The sequence below is a fragment of the Sphaeramia orbicularis genome, chromosome 11, assembly GCF_902148855.1.
Source record: "Sphaeramia orbicularis chromosome 11, fSphaOr1.1, whole genome shotgun sequence".
Lineage (NCBI taxonomy): Eukaryota > Metazoa > Chordata > Actinopteri > Kurtiformes > Apogonidae > Sphaeramia > Sphaeramia orbicularis.
Genome location: NC_043967.1, coordinates 30,241,708 through 30,254,244, shown reverse-complemented (window position 1 = coordinate 30,254,244; position 12,537 = coordinate 30,241,708). Strand labels below are relative to the sequence as shown.

General features: G+C 35.1%; 1 protein-coding gene across 2 annotated transcripts in view; it reads right to left on the bottom strand.

Moving 5' to 3' along the window:
- khdrbs3 (KH domain containing, RNA binding, signal transduction associated 3) overlaps window positions 1–12,537 on the bottom strand; it is a 319,020-nt gene that overhangs the window by 113,104 nt on the left and 193,379 nt on the right. For both annotated transcript variants that reach the window (XR_003936645.1, XM_030147660.1), the window contains exons 4-5: window positions 9,541–9,687; window positions 3,317–3,456 (exon numbers count right to left, since the gene is read on the bottom strand). Coding sequence is in view for 1 of the 2 variants with exons in the window: in XM_030147660.1 (XP_030003520.1) it covers window positions 3,317–3,456; window positions 9,541–9,687 (287 nt within the window). In the remaining variant the exon portion in view is untranslated. The remainder of the gene's footprint in view (window positions 1–3,316; window positions 3,457–9,540; window positions 9,688–12,537) is intronic.

Sequence of the window (12,537 nt, the reverse complement as noted above, 5' to 3'; positions counted from 1 at the left end):
TGTGCGCAGATGAGCGCTGTCCTCCATAGCTGTCTTGCCCTGTGTCTTCGTCATTGAGAAATTAATTCTACAATATTGTAAACCTGACGTTGCATCAAACACTCTTGCTGCTCAAACACTTGTGCAAACGCATGCATCTGTAAAAACTGCTATGACGATAACAAAAACAGCACGCAAAATTTCCATGATACTCTCCTTTCACTTTGGACTGAGCACTTCAATCAACAGTTCATTTCTGTCCAATGGATGAACGACCTCAGCACACGTGGTTTTGTTTACAGATTTTGGTCCACTTACAAAAATGTACAGTGTGAATGCGAACCGCACCAAATTAAAAAAAAAAAAAAAAAAAAAAAATTGGTCCGTACCAAAGCAAGTGAACTATCAGACTTTCCTGGTGTGAATACACCCTTAGACATATTTCCCCCCAGGATGTACCTAATGATGACCTCAGATAAATGCTAAATATTTATACTCTTGCTTTGAGCCATCCCAAAATTAATGAATTTTTAATAAAATGTCGGGGCCAAAAATCGGACCAAAACTGGGACAGGAAAAGCTACCTAGGTGTCAATGCATTAGATCTGGAAAACATGGCTGTAAATGGTCTTATATACCGCTATAAATAAAGACACTGTGCTAAATTTGTCGATCCTAGTGTTTTTTCTAATCCAGACATGCAGGTTTTTCATGAATCTGCGGTCTCATTCCAGGTTTCGTGTGTAACCCATCATGTCCACTGCTGTTACATACAGAACCTGCCCATTTAAATACAAATAAATCGTGAGTGATTATGCAACAGCGGTCATTTTAATGAAACACTCTGCCTTGCATAATTGGTTTGATTCCCAAAAAGTATCTGTGAGAGAATAAAAATATACTAAAAAAATAGTACCGTGTAATTTTCGTGTCCTTTTTACTGGGTTACATGCAGATTCTTGTATAAATAAATAAATAATATAAAAATGTGTTTAATCACAAAAATAGTTTCTCTTTTATCTCAGTTAATATTGATTTTCAAAATAGACCCAAAGTGCTTCTGAACTTGCTTCATAACATCAGTCTACATCTGGTTTGAATTTTTAGCCCGTGTCCTGTTTTAGGGACCAATTTCACAGAAGCACCCAAATATAGAACTATAAATAATCAACTATTCAGTCTTTGAAGCTCAGTGAAATAGTAGTAATACTTGTAATGGCAGTACTAATTCATTATTAGTTTTTTTTTTTAGTTCTCACAAAACATATACATATAGAAATGTAGATTTATAGGCATTAAATTACAGGAAAACCAAACATATGGACTGATAATGTGCCGGCTGCAGCTTTATTTGTCACACCAGAACACACTCAAATATGCAGCTGTTACATCTACAGATACACATCATCCATTTCCATTTCTTCAAACATACCTACATCTAAGTTCATACTGGGTCTTACCAGCTCCGTACAGCCTCTGAATACAGTCAGGAAGTTGAATACATTTATACATTATCTATGCTGTTGTGAAATCCACCAGGTCACTAGATTTCAATAACTTGGTGTTGGTTGCTGCATAATAATAAGAGTGATTTCCAATTCCTTTTCTTTTGTTCTCTTCTGTGGCATGAAAATTGGATTAATGTTGTTTTCATGCGTTTCCCTAAACCTCCACACATCTGTAATGTATGGAAACATGAGGGAACTGAACAGTGGTTTCGGATTCAAGATACAATAACACTGCAGTAGTTTCATACATATTAACATCTTTTCATGTTTACTTTCCAATATCATTTGACCAGAAATGTATTTCCAGACACATGTATACTCATATTTTTAACTTGATGGTTGACTTTTTTTGTAAGTTTATTCATATCTAACATTTTTTCCCTTCTTTCAGAGCCATTTGAGATACAAAAAACTACAACTGCATAAAGTGAAGCACTTACATGCACTTATATGTACATGAATATCAATAAAACCACTAACTGGAGAAATACAATGAATATACCCCAACAACCAAACAGCATCTTTTTCAATCCAGGTACTTTTCACAGTTTTCAAAAAGCAAAATCAATCAAATTAATTCAATGTATTCAGTGGAGGCGTAAGAAAATATCAGTTCTGTATACATACTATGTATATGTATATAATATATTGTGATATTTCATTTCACAATACTGTATCGATATTAAAAATTACTGTATCAATATTTTTAGGTATTTATTCAAATGCAGATATGGCGGCGGTTCATTTTTGTTTTTTTGGGGTTTGTTTATTGTTTATATTTTATCTATTAATATTTAACACAGTTTTATTAAATAATAGTTATTTGAAGCATCCTTTGAAAGGACATTTTACTGTCTGAGAGGCAGATGTTAGTTCCTTTGTTGGGATTGCACAAAAATAATGTTATGATGTTAGTTATGAACTATTAGAATATGAACATTTGAACAGGATCTTAAACTGTCATGTCTGTAAAACATAATTTGAGTTTTAACAGAGGAAAATTTTGTGATACAACATTAGATCTTTTTGTGATTAAATAAAAATATGTTTAGTATTTGTGCATATTTCTGGTGTAATTCAGTTCTTCCAGGAAATAATCTTTAAAAAAAAAAAAAAAAAGAAACCAACAAAAAAATTGCCTTTTTAACAGTATCATGATATATCATGATATATTGTATCGTGATCCTAGCATTGTGATTTGTATCGTATCGCCAGATTCTTGCCAATACACACCCCTAGTATTCAGCAAATGAACAATATCCTGTCCTACACTCGCATCAAAACATTTGAAACCTCACAGACAAAGTCCCCACATGACCTTCACTGTCAGATTAATAACACTGTAGGAACATTAATGAAAATACAGTGTGTGTTGCCAACTTTAAGATATTCTTGCTGTATTCAACCACTTTTAGACCCTCGTCACTTTTTTTTTCCTTCCAAAAAGTACATTACAATAATCTAGTGACATCCTGGCCATATTTCAGATGTGTTAAGGTGAGTACCAAATGAGTCTTTGGCTCTGAATACTGACTTTAACACCAAAAGACTAATTCCGGTCCTCGACACTGGACTCAGACTCAGTACATGTGCTGCAACTCTAAATGACACCATTAAGTCTGAAAATGCAACAGGATACCATGCACATCCATTTACAGAAAAAAACTGCCTTCCCATTAGCTCGTTAACTGTAAATAATACCCGATCCCCTGCTGATCCGAGGTACACATTTCCACGACAACACACACACACACACACACACACATACACACAGACACACACGGACACACACACACATACACACACACACACAGCTGAAGGCAGGTTACCTGGGAGGCCCTGGAACAGGTGTCCCTCTTCCACGGGCGGCTGACTTGCCCCTCACCGACGGCACCTTGGCATCCTCCGATCCTCCGTTCAGGTATGTGAGCTCCTGCAGCTGGGCCTGTCTGATCTCATCATTGTAATCCTGCACACAGAGAGAGAGGCAGCATGTTCACACACAAACAGACACACACACAGGCGGCAATAGACTCGCTTTCAATTACACTGTATTAAATTACGTCCTTTATCTCCAGGGCTACAGCCCCGGGAATATCTAATTAATGTACTTTACAGTACTGCCGTGACCGCTGTTCCTGAGGCAGCAAAACATTTCAGATCTCCTGTTGATAAATCTTCAGCACCCCATTTGCCTTTATCTTCTGAAACAGTTGCTTTTTGCTGCTAAATTAAAATACATAATTAACATGGAAATAGGTCTTTAATCAGAAACCGATTGATATGATTGCCATGTGTTGCCTGTATCAATAAATACATAGGGCGACAACAGTTGGGAGAGGTAGAGGGGAGGGAGGGGGAGGGTCTGCTGATAATTAATCATGAGATGTAAATCATTATAGCTCTGAGCATTGGAGGGATCATCCATAATAAATGGAGGAAGAAAAAATAATCTCTGTGCACGTTGGTGCCAAAGAGGTTTGGCCCGTGTAGAGAGATTCCCTTCTGCGCTCCTTTATCCCTGTTGTACCCACCACTTCCCACTCAGGATCACACACTGAATCGGACGCTTTCCACTCACACTCATGACAGGATTACAGTGCAAGTTACAGACCGAGAGAGAGAGCGAGTGAGTGAAAGAACGGTTTGTCTCTGCTGTTCCTCTCACTTGCTTCTCTGTGGACAGGTTGGAAATGAGTTGGCCCGAGCCAAAGAGCAGCTGCACAGAGATTCAGCAGGAAAAGGCGAACCCACAGACGGTGTGTTTGAGGAATATGGGAAAAAAAAAACAAAAAACGATGTACGATTTCTGTTGGTGTCTGGCTTTTGCAACCAACATGTCACTCCACAGTAGTTATAGTGAAGAATGTATTTTAAAGGAAACAATAGCATTTTTTGGTAAAGTTGATGAAGAACTATATGTTACACTGTAAAAAATGACTGTAGAATTAACACCAAAAAGTTGTAAAATTGCAACATAAAAAAACTGTAAGTGACAATACAATGCAAAGTTGTTTATTTGAAAAGATTTTTGCGTTAACAATTAAATCAAATATAGCTGTAGTTTTTACAGGAAGAGTATGTTAACCAGATTTGTATGAAGAAATTATTATTATTTGTATGTAGAAATTATGAATTATTATTATTAAATTGCAAGACTGTAATGTTGAAATAATGGCCTATTTGCTTTTCAATGTGACATTTTAAACTTTTAAACTAATGAGTTGGTAGAGTGGCACGTCCAATTACCAAAGGGTTGGTGGTTCGAATCCTGGCTCTGACTGTTCATATGTCAAAGTCTCCATGGAAGACGCTGAACCTTAAAGTGCTCCCAGTTGGACCTGGTGGATTTGAGTGCTTTGGACACCATAAGGGTGGAGAAAATGTGCTAAATAAGTGCAGTCCATTTACCATTTAAATCCAATGTTAAATCTACATGTTACGCCGTAAATATGTTTACAGTTGGATGTGTTTTTTACAGTATTGTTCTGGAAACCACAGCTGCCAATTTTTTTCTGTAAAAACAACAGGATTTTTTTTTACAGTGTACTTTTAGTTTTAAGTCTGTAGTAATGAGGCAGAACTAATGACATGAAGAGGAAACACTAGGAATTATAGTTTCAAGACAGAGAAACTGCAGTAACGTTAGTCCCACCTTGAAAACTACAGAGGGGTTTTGTTCAGAATCAGAATATTTTATTAAACCCAGGGGGAAATTATTGGGTGTTACAGTCGCTCCCAGTAAACTCATGGACACCAGTACTGATAAGTTCAGGGTCAGTTCTGTTCACTGGAGAAGCTGTTCTGGCTACAGAGGCTGGGAACTGGCACTCCAATAGATCCACGTCTACGACAACAATCATAACACTTTGTGTAGCACATTCTAGTAGCAAAGACGTGAACTGATGGTTGGCAAGTCACGTCAATAGGTGAGGTCCAATCAGAGGACAGAGTCAGATAACATTTTGCAAAGTCCAACCTATGGTTTGGGGTGGAGACATCCAAGAAGATAACAGTCAATCGGACCCAGAATTCGGGGCTTTTTGCAACTTGTGTTCCTGTAGGAGCCCTTGTCTAGAAATACCAGCGATGGCTTTTGTATTTCACATGTGATCAGAATAAATTCTTAAACTGAGACCAAGTGCATCCTGAACTTGTCTTTGGAGTGTCCAATCAACGAACACGAAAAATCCTTACAGTTACAGTCACTCCATTCAAGTAAAATAAAAAAGTAGCAGGAAAGAAATTATCAATGCAACCGAAAAACAGAAATATATAAATATATACATATAAAGCTCTAAATATACAAATATACTGTAAATATAGCTCTTATATATATACACACACCAAATATATATATTAAAACACTCTAGTAAGACATAAAGTTGATTATATGCTCACATTCATTCTGTCATTATAATTCACCCTGATATTTCTATATTATTAAAGTGTACTGTGATTACCTTCAGAATATCTTTGGATAATTAAGTCATTGTAATCTTGTAGTAGTAGTAGTTTGTTCGGTCGTTAATTACTTTAAACAACAAACAAAAAACAACAACATATCCCTTTTCCATATAAAACGCAACCGAAAGGGTTTAGGCGGAAGTTAAGACTTATTTTGCCTAACCCTATTTACAATTAACACAATATTTCCACATGAAAACAAACAAACAAACAAAAAATGTTCAATGTAATTATTGCTAAATATACAACAGACGAGAATACATATTTTATTTAATTTAATTCAGGTAAATTATGTCCTTATCTCAACTACCAATATTGAGCCTAGTCTTTTAAACAAGTATTTTCTTTAGTCAATCTCACAATAAAATGGTAAAATGGAGCAATTTGAGCTAAAAATCTAAAAATAATTACAATTTTAGGTAATAAAGTCTTGTTAGTTAAGTGTGAAAGCATTCATTTTAAAGCTCAGACCCTTTTTCCCTAACCTGACCAGCCATCTGTCTGTCTCAATGAGAAACCTTTCCAAATATGAAGGCGGGACTAACAGGCACAAAGTAAACCAATCACAGACAAGATGGATGTCACGTAATTATGTGACGAGCAGATCTCTAATGTCAACAAACCTCAGCATGTTTCCATCATGGCATGCGGTGGTGGTGGTTGAATAGAAACTTCAGTGAATGATTACTGTTGCTTTTGTCGGAGAAACTTAAGAATACAGAGTGTAATCTGTAATTCAAACCTATTTTTGAATCAAGTAAACCCACAACAGTTGTGAAGAGATTTGCGGACTTGGAACAGACTTTGACTCACAACAAAAAGAAGACGATGTGTATGATGCATTTCGAAACACCCGCCCCCCCAGACTTGTGATTGGTCAGTATAGAATAGATCAGGGGTGTCAAACTCATTTTGGTTCAGGGGCCGTATTTAGCCCAATTTGATCTGCAGCAGGCCAGACCAGTAAAATAGTGATTTAATAACCTATAACTAATGACAAATCCAAGTTTTTCTTTTTGTTTTAGTACAAAAAAACCCCCCAATTAAATCATGAAAATATTTGCATTTTACAAAAAAGATGTGAATAACCTGTAAAAAATGAAATTTCATTTGAAAAATTAGTGCAATTTTAACAATATTATGCCTCGACTTATTATTTATACATGTGCATTTACACACAATGTTACAAAAACATTAGGTAACAGGCATAATATTGTTAAAATTTTGGAGTTTGGAACTAAAATTTGAACATTTTCTACAATATTCCATCTCTTATTATTAACACAACTACAGATCACAGTGGGTCTATAAATGCACAAAACATTTGGCAACAGGCTGAATTATTGTTAAAATTGCACATTTCAGGTTGTTCATCTGTTTTTATTTATGTATTTATTTGCATTTTATTGTGAAAGAATAGTTTTGTAAATGTAAATATTTTCATAGTGTATGTTTTTGTTTTTTTTTTTCAATAAAATTTTTTCCACATTATTTTTCACTAAGAAAATTTGTAGTTGTTATTATTTATGGGTTATTGTGTTGTTATTTTTGCTGGAGATCACATTGGTCTGCATGTGGAACCTGAACCTGGACTATTCAGGTCAATTTTTGCACGGAATGGAACCTTTGGCGGGCCGGTTTTGGCCCCTGGGCCGCATGTTTGACACCTGTGGAATAGATCGTGCGTATTTCACAGTGATTGGCCCAATTCCAGACTGTTTTCTCAGTACTGAATACACTGAGAAAATTGGATGGCTGGACAGGCTACTTTTTCCCAACATTTTACAAACATGTTCTTGATTTAAAGGTTCAAATTTGTGTTACTTTTTGAGGTTCTTTACATTTTTGCCCAATACTACTCTTTGGTTTTACTTTATTTTGTGCTTGACAAATAAAAAAAGGATTTTCTGCAAGTTGGAAAGCAGTCAGACAAGAAAACAACAATGTCTGGGAAACTAGTGGAACTAAAAATGTGCAGTGGCTGTTGATGAACCCTAGTACTTGGCAGCAACCGAGTGAGTCTGAGGAAAAGCTAGCGGGTATAAGACTGATGCCACTAAACTATGAGAACAGAAAAGAAACACTTAGAAACAATTACAGAGTAAAACAATGAGTTCTGAGAAAGGGGAGCTAATAATCTGTGTGTATTTTTTTTTACTTGATTAGAAAGGTTGTGTACAGAGGCTGGTTTTGTAGACGACACCGACAGGAAGAGGTGGAGAAAGGATGATAGTGTGTGTGTGTGAGGGTATATTTAAGACTTTTTAAGACCTTTTTAAGACTACTTAGAACAGAGTTTAATGCCCTTTTCACAGCCATACTGGCAAAAAATTTGTGACTCGAAGAATTTAGGAAAATGTATTGATATTAGTGCTGTCAAACGATTCAAATTTTTAATCAGATTAATCACAAGGTTGCTGTGGATTAATTTCGATTAATCATGATTAAATATTATTCATTTTTAATCTATATTAATCGTGTTTCATTTTGTATGAACAAACAGACTCAAGAAAGAAGGGAATATATATGTAATAACCTACTCTACCTCCCAGTATTTTAATTGAACGTGCAATAAACTGCTATACATCACAGTACTTATTAATTCAAATGTGCAATAACTTGTTTGTTGCCTCTTAGGACTCTTATTATCATTAGTATTACCTCTTTTTATATAATGATCTATTTTTACAAATGTGTAAAGCTGCATGCAAAGCTGTCTGAGCTGCATGCGCAATAACTCTTTTCTTGTATGTTTTAGCTTGGAAAATACCTACTCTACAGAGAAAAAACGCTAAATACGAAGGATAGTATAATAATAATAATAATAATAATAATAATAATAATAATAATAATAATAATAAATGGCGATAAATACTTAAGAAAGGTTAAATAGAGAGGAAAAAATCATTTGGGAACTGCCATTAAAAAAAAACCAAAAAAAAAAACCAAAAAAACGCTGGGTCTTTATGGGTTAAATATTAATAACATTTTATTTCCTAGCCTTTTATATTCACCCATGCAGATATTATGCAGGTACTGTTATAGAAGTTCAGGTTAAATTACATTATAGAATAGCTGTCCATTGTAGTGACCACCATGCATGAAAGGGTTACAGGTATTGAATCCAGATTTGTACATTCAAGACTTTTAAGACTTTTTAAAGGTATTGAATCCAATTTGTACATTCAAGACTTTTAAGACTTTTTAAAGGTATTGTATCCAATTTGTACATTCAAGACTTTTAAGACTTTTTAAAGGTATTGAATCCAGATTTGTACATTCAACACTTTTAAGACTTTTTAAAGGTATTGAATTCAGATTTGTACATTCAACACTTGTAAGACTTTTTAAAAGTATTGAATCCAGATTTGTACATTTAAAACTTGTAAGACTTTTTAAAGGTATCGAATCCAGATTTGTACATTCAAGACTTTTACGACTTTTTAAAGATATTGAATCCAGATTTGTACATTCAACACTTTTAAGACTTTTTAAAGGTGTTGAATCCAGATTTGTGCATTCAAGACTTTTAAGACTTTTTCAGACGCTGTGGGAACCCTGGTGTGTGTGAAACAGGAGAACATACTGGTATGAGGAACTTCTTGATCTCCTCCAGAGCGTGACCCATCCTGGCGTAGGCCTCAGCTGGAGGAGCAAACACCTCGATGAGGACGTGCAGGTCTTCGTTCAGGTGCTGGTATTTGGCCTCTCCGCTTTGCCGTAGCTCCTCTTCCTGTCGGTACAAACACAGCTCGGTGTCATACATCTTCTGTCTAAGGAATAACCTGTCAAACTCTGACACATTTATCTTTTTTTTTTTTTTTTTTTCTTTTTTTTCAGTATTTCAGCATGGATTACTGCAGGGAGTTTTACATAATGAGGTTTGATGCTTTGGTGCTGAAGAGTTACAAACACACAGACGGAAAATATTTATGTATGCTCTTGTAAATGTACACTTTTCTGTGAAATCCTTACATTCCTTTTCAGCTGCAGCTGTCACATATAACTGATTGCTTTTGTCCTCTCACAGCTGCCTGTCTGCCTAACAAATGTACAGCGTGAAGTATGCTTCATCATAATATCTGCTAGTTGCATTTCATGTCATTATGTGATGAGTACAGCTTCATCAAAATAAATGCAGCCTTTTTCCCGGCATAAAACACACATTTACAGATGAGATGATACGATATAGAATTCTTCTATGAGTAAAAATTATTGCCTCAGGTTACAATGAATAATCGAACAAAAACAACATAAACGAGGGGGATTTATTTTATTTATACATTACTTAGTTTGAATAAAGAGTGCCTATCAAGAGGTGGTTACTAAACTCATTTATGCAAATTTTATTTTGATTTATTTAACCCTTTATAGGGCATTCGTAGAAATACTCTGACATTTAATATTTCAATCCTTATAAGTGGCAAAAAGAAAAAAATATCCAAGGAGTAAATACAAGAAAAACACATGTAATGCGAAAAAAACAACAACATGCATTTTAGAACATTAGAACATCACTTTTAGAACATTAGACCCACATAAGTGCTGATCCAGACCCCTGTCCACATCCACATTATCCCTTTGAACATTATCCCTTACATTAGTACCATTACTTCATGGTTTTAGTTTTAGTTTAGTTTAGTTTATTTCAGACACAAACATAATACAAAACATAGGGATAAAAAACAAAAACAAAAAATAAAAAAAAAAATAGAATAATAGAAAAAAGAACAACTGTTGTGGCTGAAAGGGAGTAGGAAGAAGCCAACACTTATTCAGTCCTACCCCTGATTCCAGTCCTCAGACTGTTAGTGCCTAATCACTCGTTATACAACATAAGATTATGATTATCTATAAACACACCCCTACAAACCTGTACACCCATACACATACAGTCACATACACATATACATACAAACCAATTTATATCTACATCTGCACACCAACCCACGTCTGCACCCCCATGTATACACACACACCATACAATTTAACAGCCTGAAACCCAAATAATGTTCAGACCCTTCCTTGAGCCGGATATTGTGACAAAAACATTTTTTTGTACATTTTTTTTTTAAATTTTTGAATGTTTGGGCACTGCCTGCCCATTCCAAAGCGTGACCCCACACACCGATACACTCAAACTTTTCCTAGTGGTCCTGACTGCTGGGACTTTGAAATTCCCACATCCTCTCAGGCTATAGCCCCCCTCTATATGGGCAAACAGTTTTTGTATGTTGTAGTGATGTGACGTTCACAAATGAATTGAATCTTTAGAATGGCTCTTTGAAACGAACGATGGGAACCAAGTCTTTGTAAAAAGCCGTTGATTTTTTTTTTTTTTTTTTTAAAGGAGGGAGTGTCCAGTTGCCTGCCAATTTAGCGTCACTGGGGAGGCACTGGCTTTATATACAGAGTAGAAGTAAGAGTACTCCTGATGTAGTATCATTTTAATATTTACATTACAGATATCGGGTATTTTGCAATGTTACTTGAAGTATTTTATTTGCACTACAGTTTTTTTTTAGGTATTTAAGTACTGTAATTGCAGTGATTAATCACTGTTGTGTTTTGTGCATTTTGTTCCGTATGTTTACACACATTTATTGTTCTTGTTTTGAGGAGAATAAAATGTTATTTCATAAGAAAATGTTTTATTTTCTTCCTCATTTTTAGGCTACAGACTAGTCCACATAATGTACGGTGTTGTTTTTTGTCAAATTCCAGCATTTGCCTAATGTCACCTCTCATGTCATGGATTTACCCACACATTTGAACTAACTATTCTTTTTTACGGTAAGATAATATTTACTGCCGCGCCAATTAAACACCTTTAAAATGTAATGTTAATCATCACATGTAGCCTATTTAGTCATTAAAAGTGTTTCAAAAGAATGCCAAAAACGTAAAAGAGCCAGTCTCTTGAACGGCTCTTTTCAGTCAATGGCTCCTGATTGAACGGCTCCCTTCAAAGAGCCTAAAGTCCCGTCACTAGTACGTTGTGTGGTAGTTGATTTTTTTTTTTTTGGCTTTATATAGAAGTTGAGCTATGTAAAAAAAAATTACCAAATCATAGAGTTTTAATAGTTTTGACTGCAGGAATAATAAATGAGTATGATCCAAATAGCAGACTGAATGTAAGACTCTGACTGCACGCTTTTGTAATATGAAGAGTGGTACCTAACAAAGCAGGTACACTCACTGTTCGTGCAGACGTGGACCTTACAGACCCTGTAGACCACATTGGAGCTCAGATTGTTGTAGGGATGTAATGATTACCGGTATAACGATAAACCACGGTATAATTGCAGACGGTTAGTATTACCATTTAAATTCTAATTATCACGATAACCATGTTTGATAACCACACTTTTCCAGGGAAAACGCCAATGTAAAGATCTGCTTTTATGTCAAATATTTGAGTATAGTTTTAATTTATTACAATTTTAATTTTCTACACCTAATATTTGGAACCAATATTCACTTTTAAAGTCTTTGAAAAGGTTTGTTAAACATCTTTGTGTTATTTATGCAATAAATTACATACATTTTTCAAATCGGATTTAATATTTTTTTGTGTTTTTTG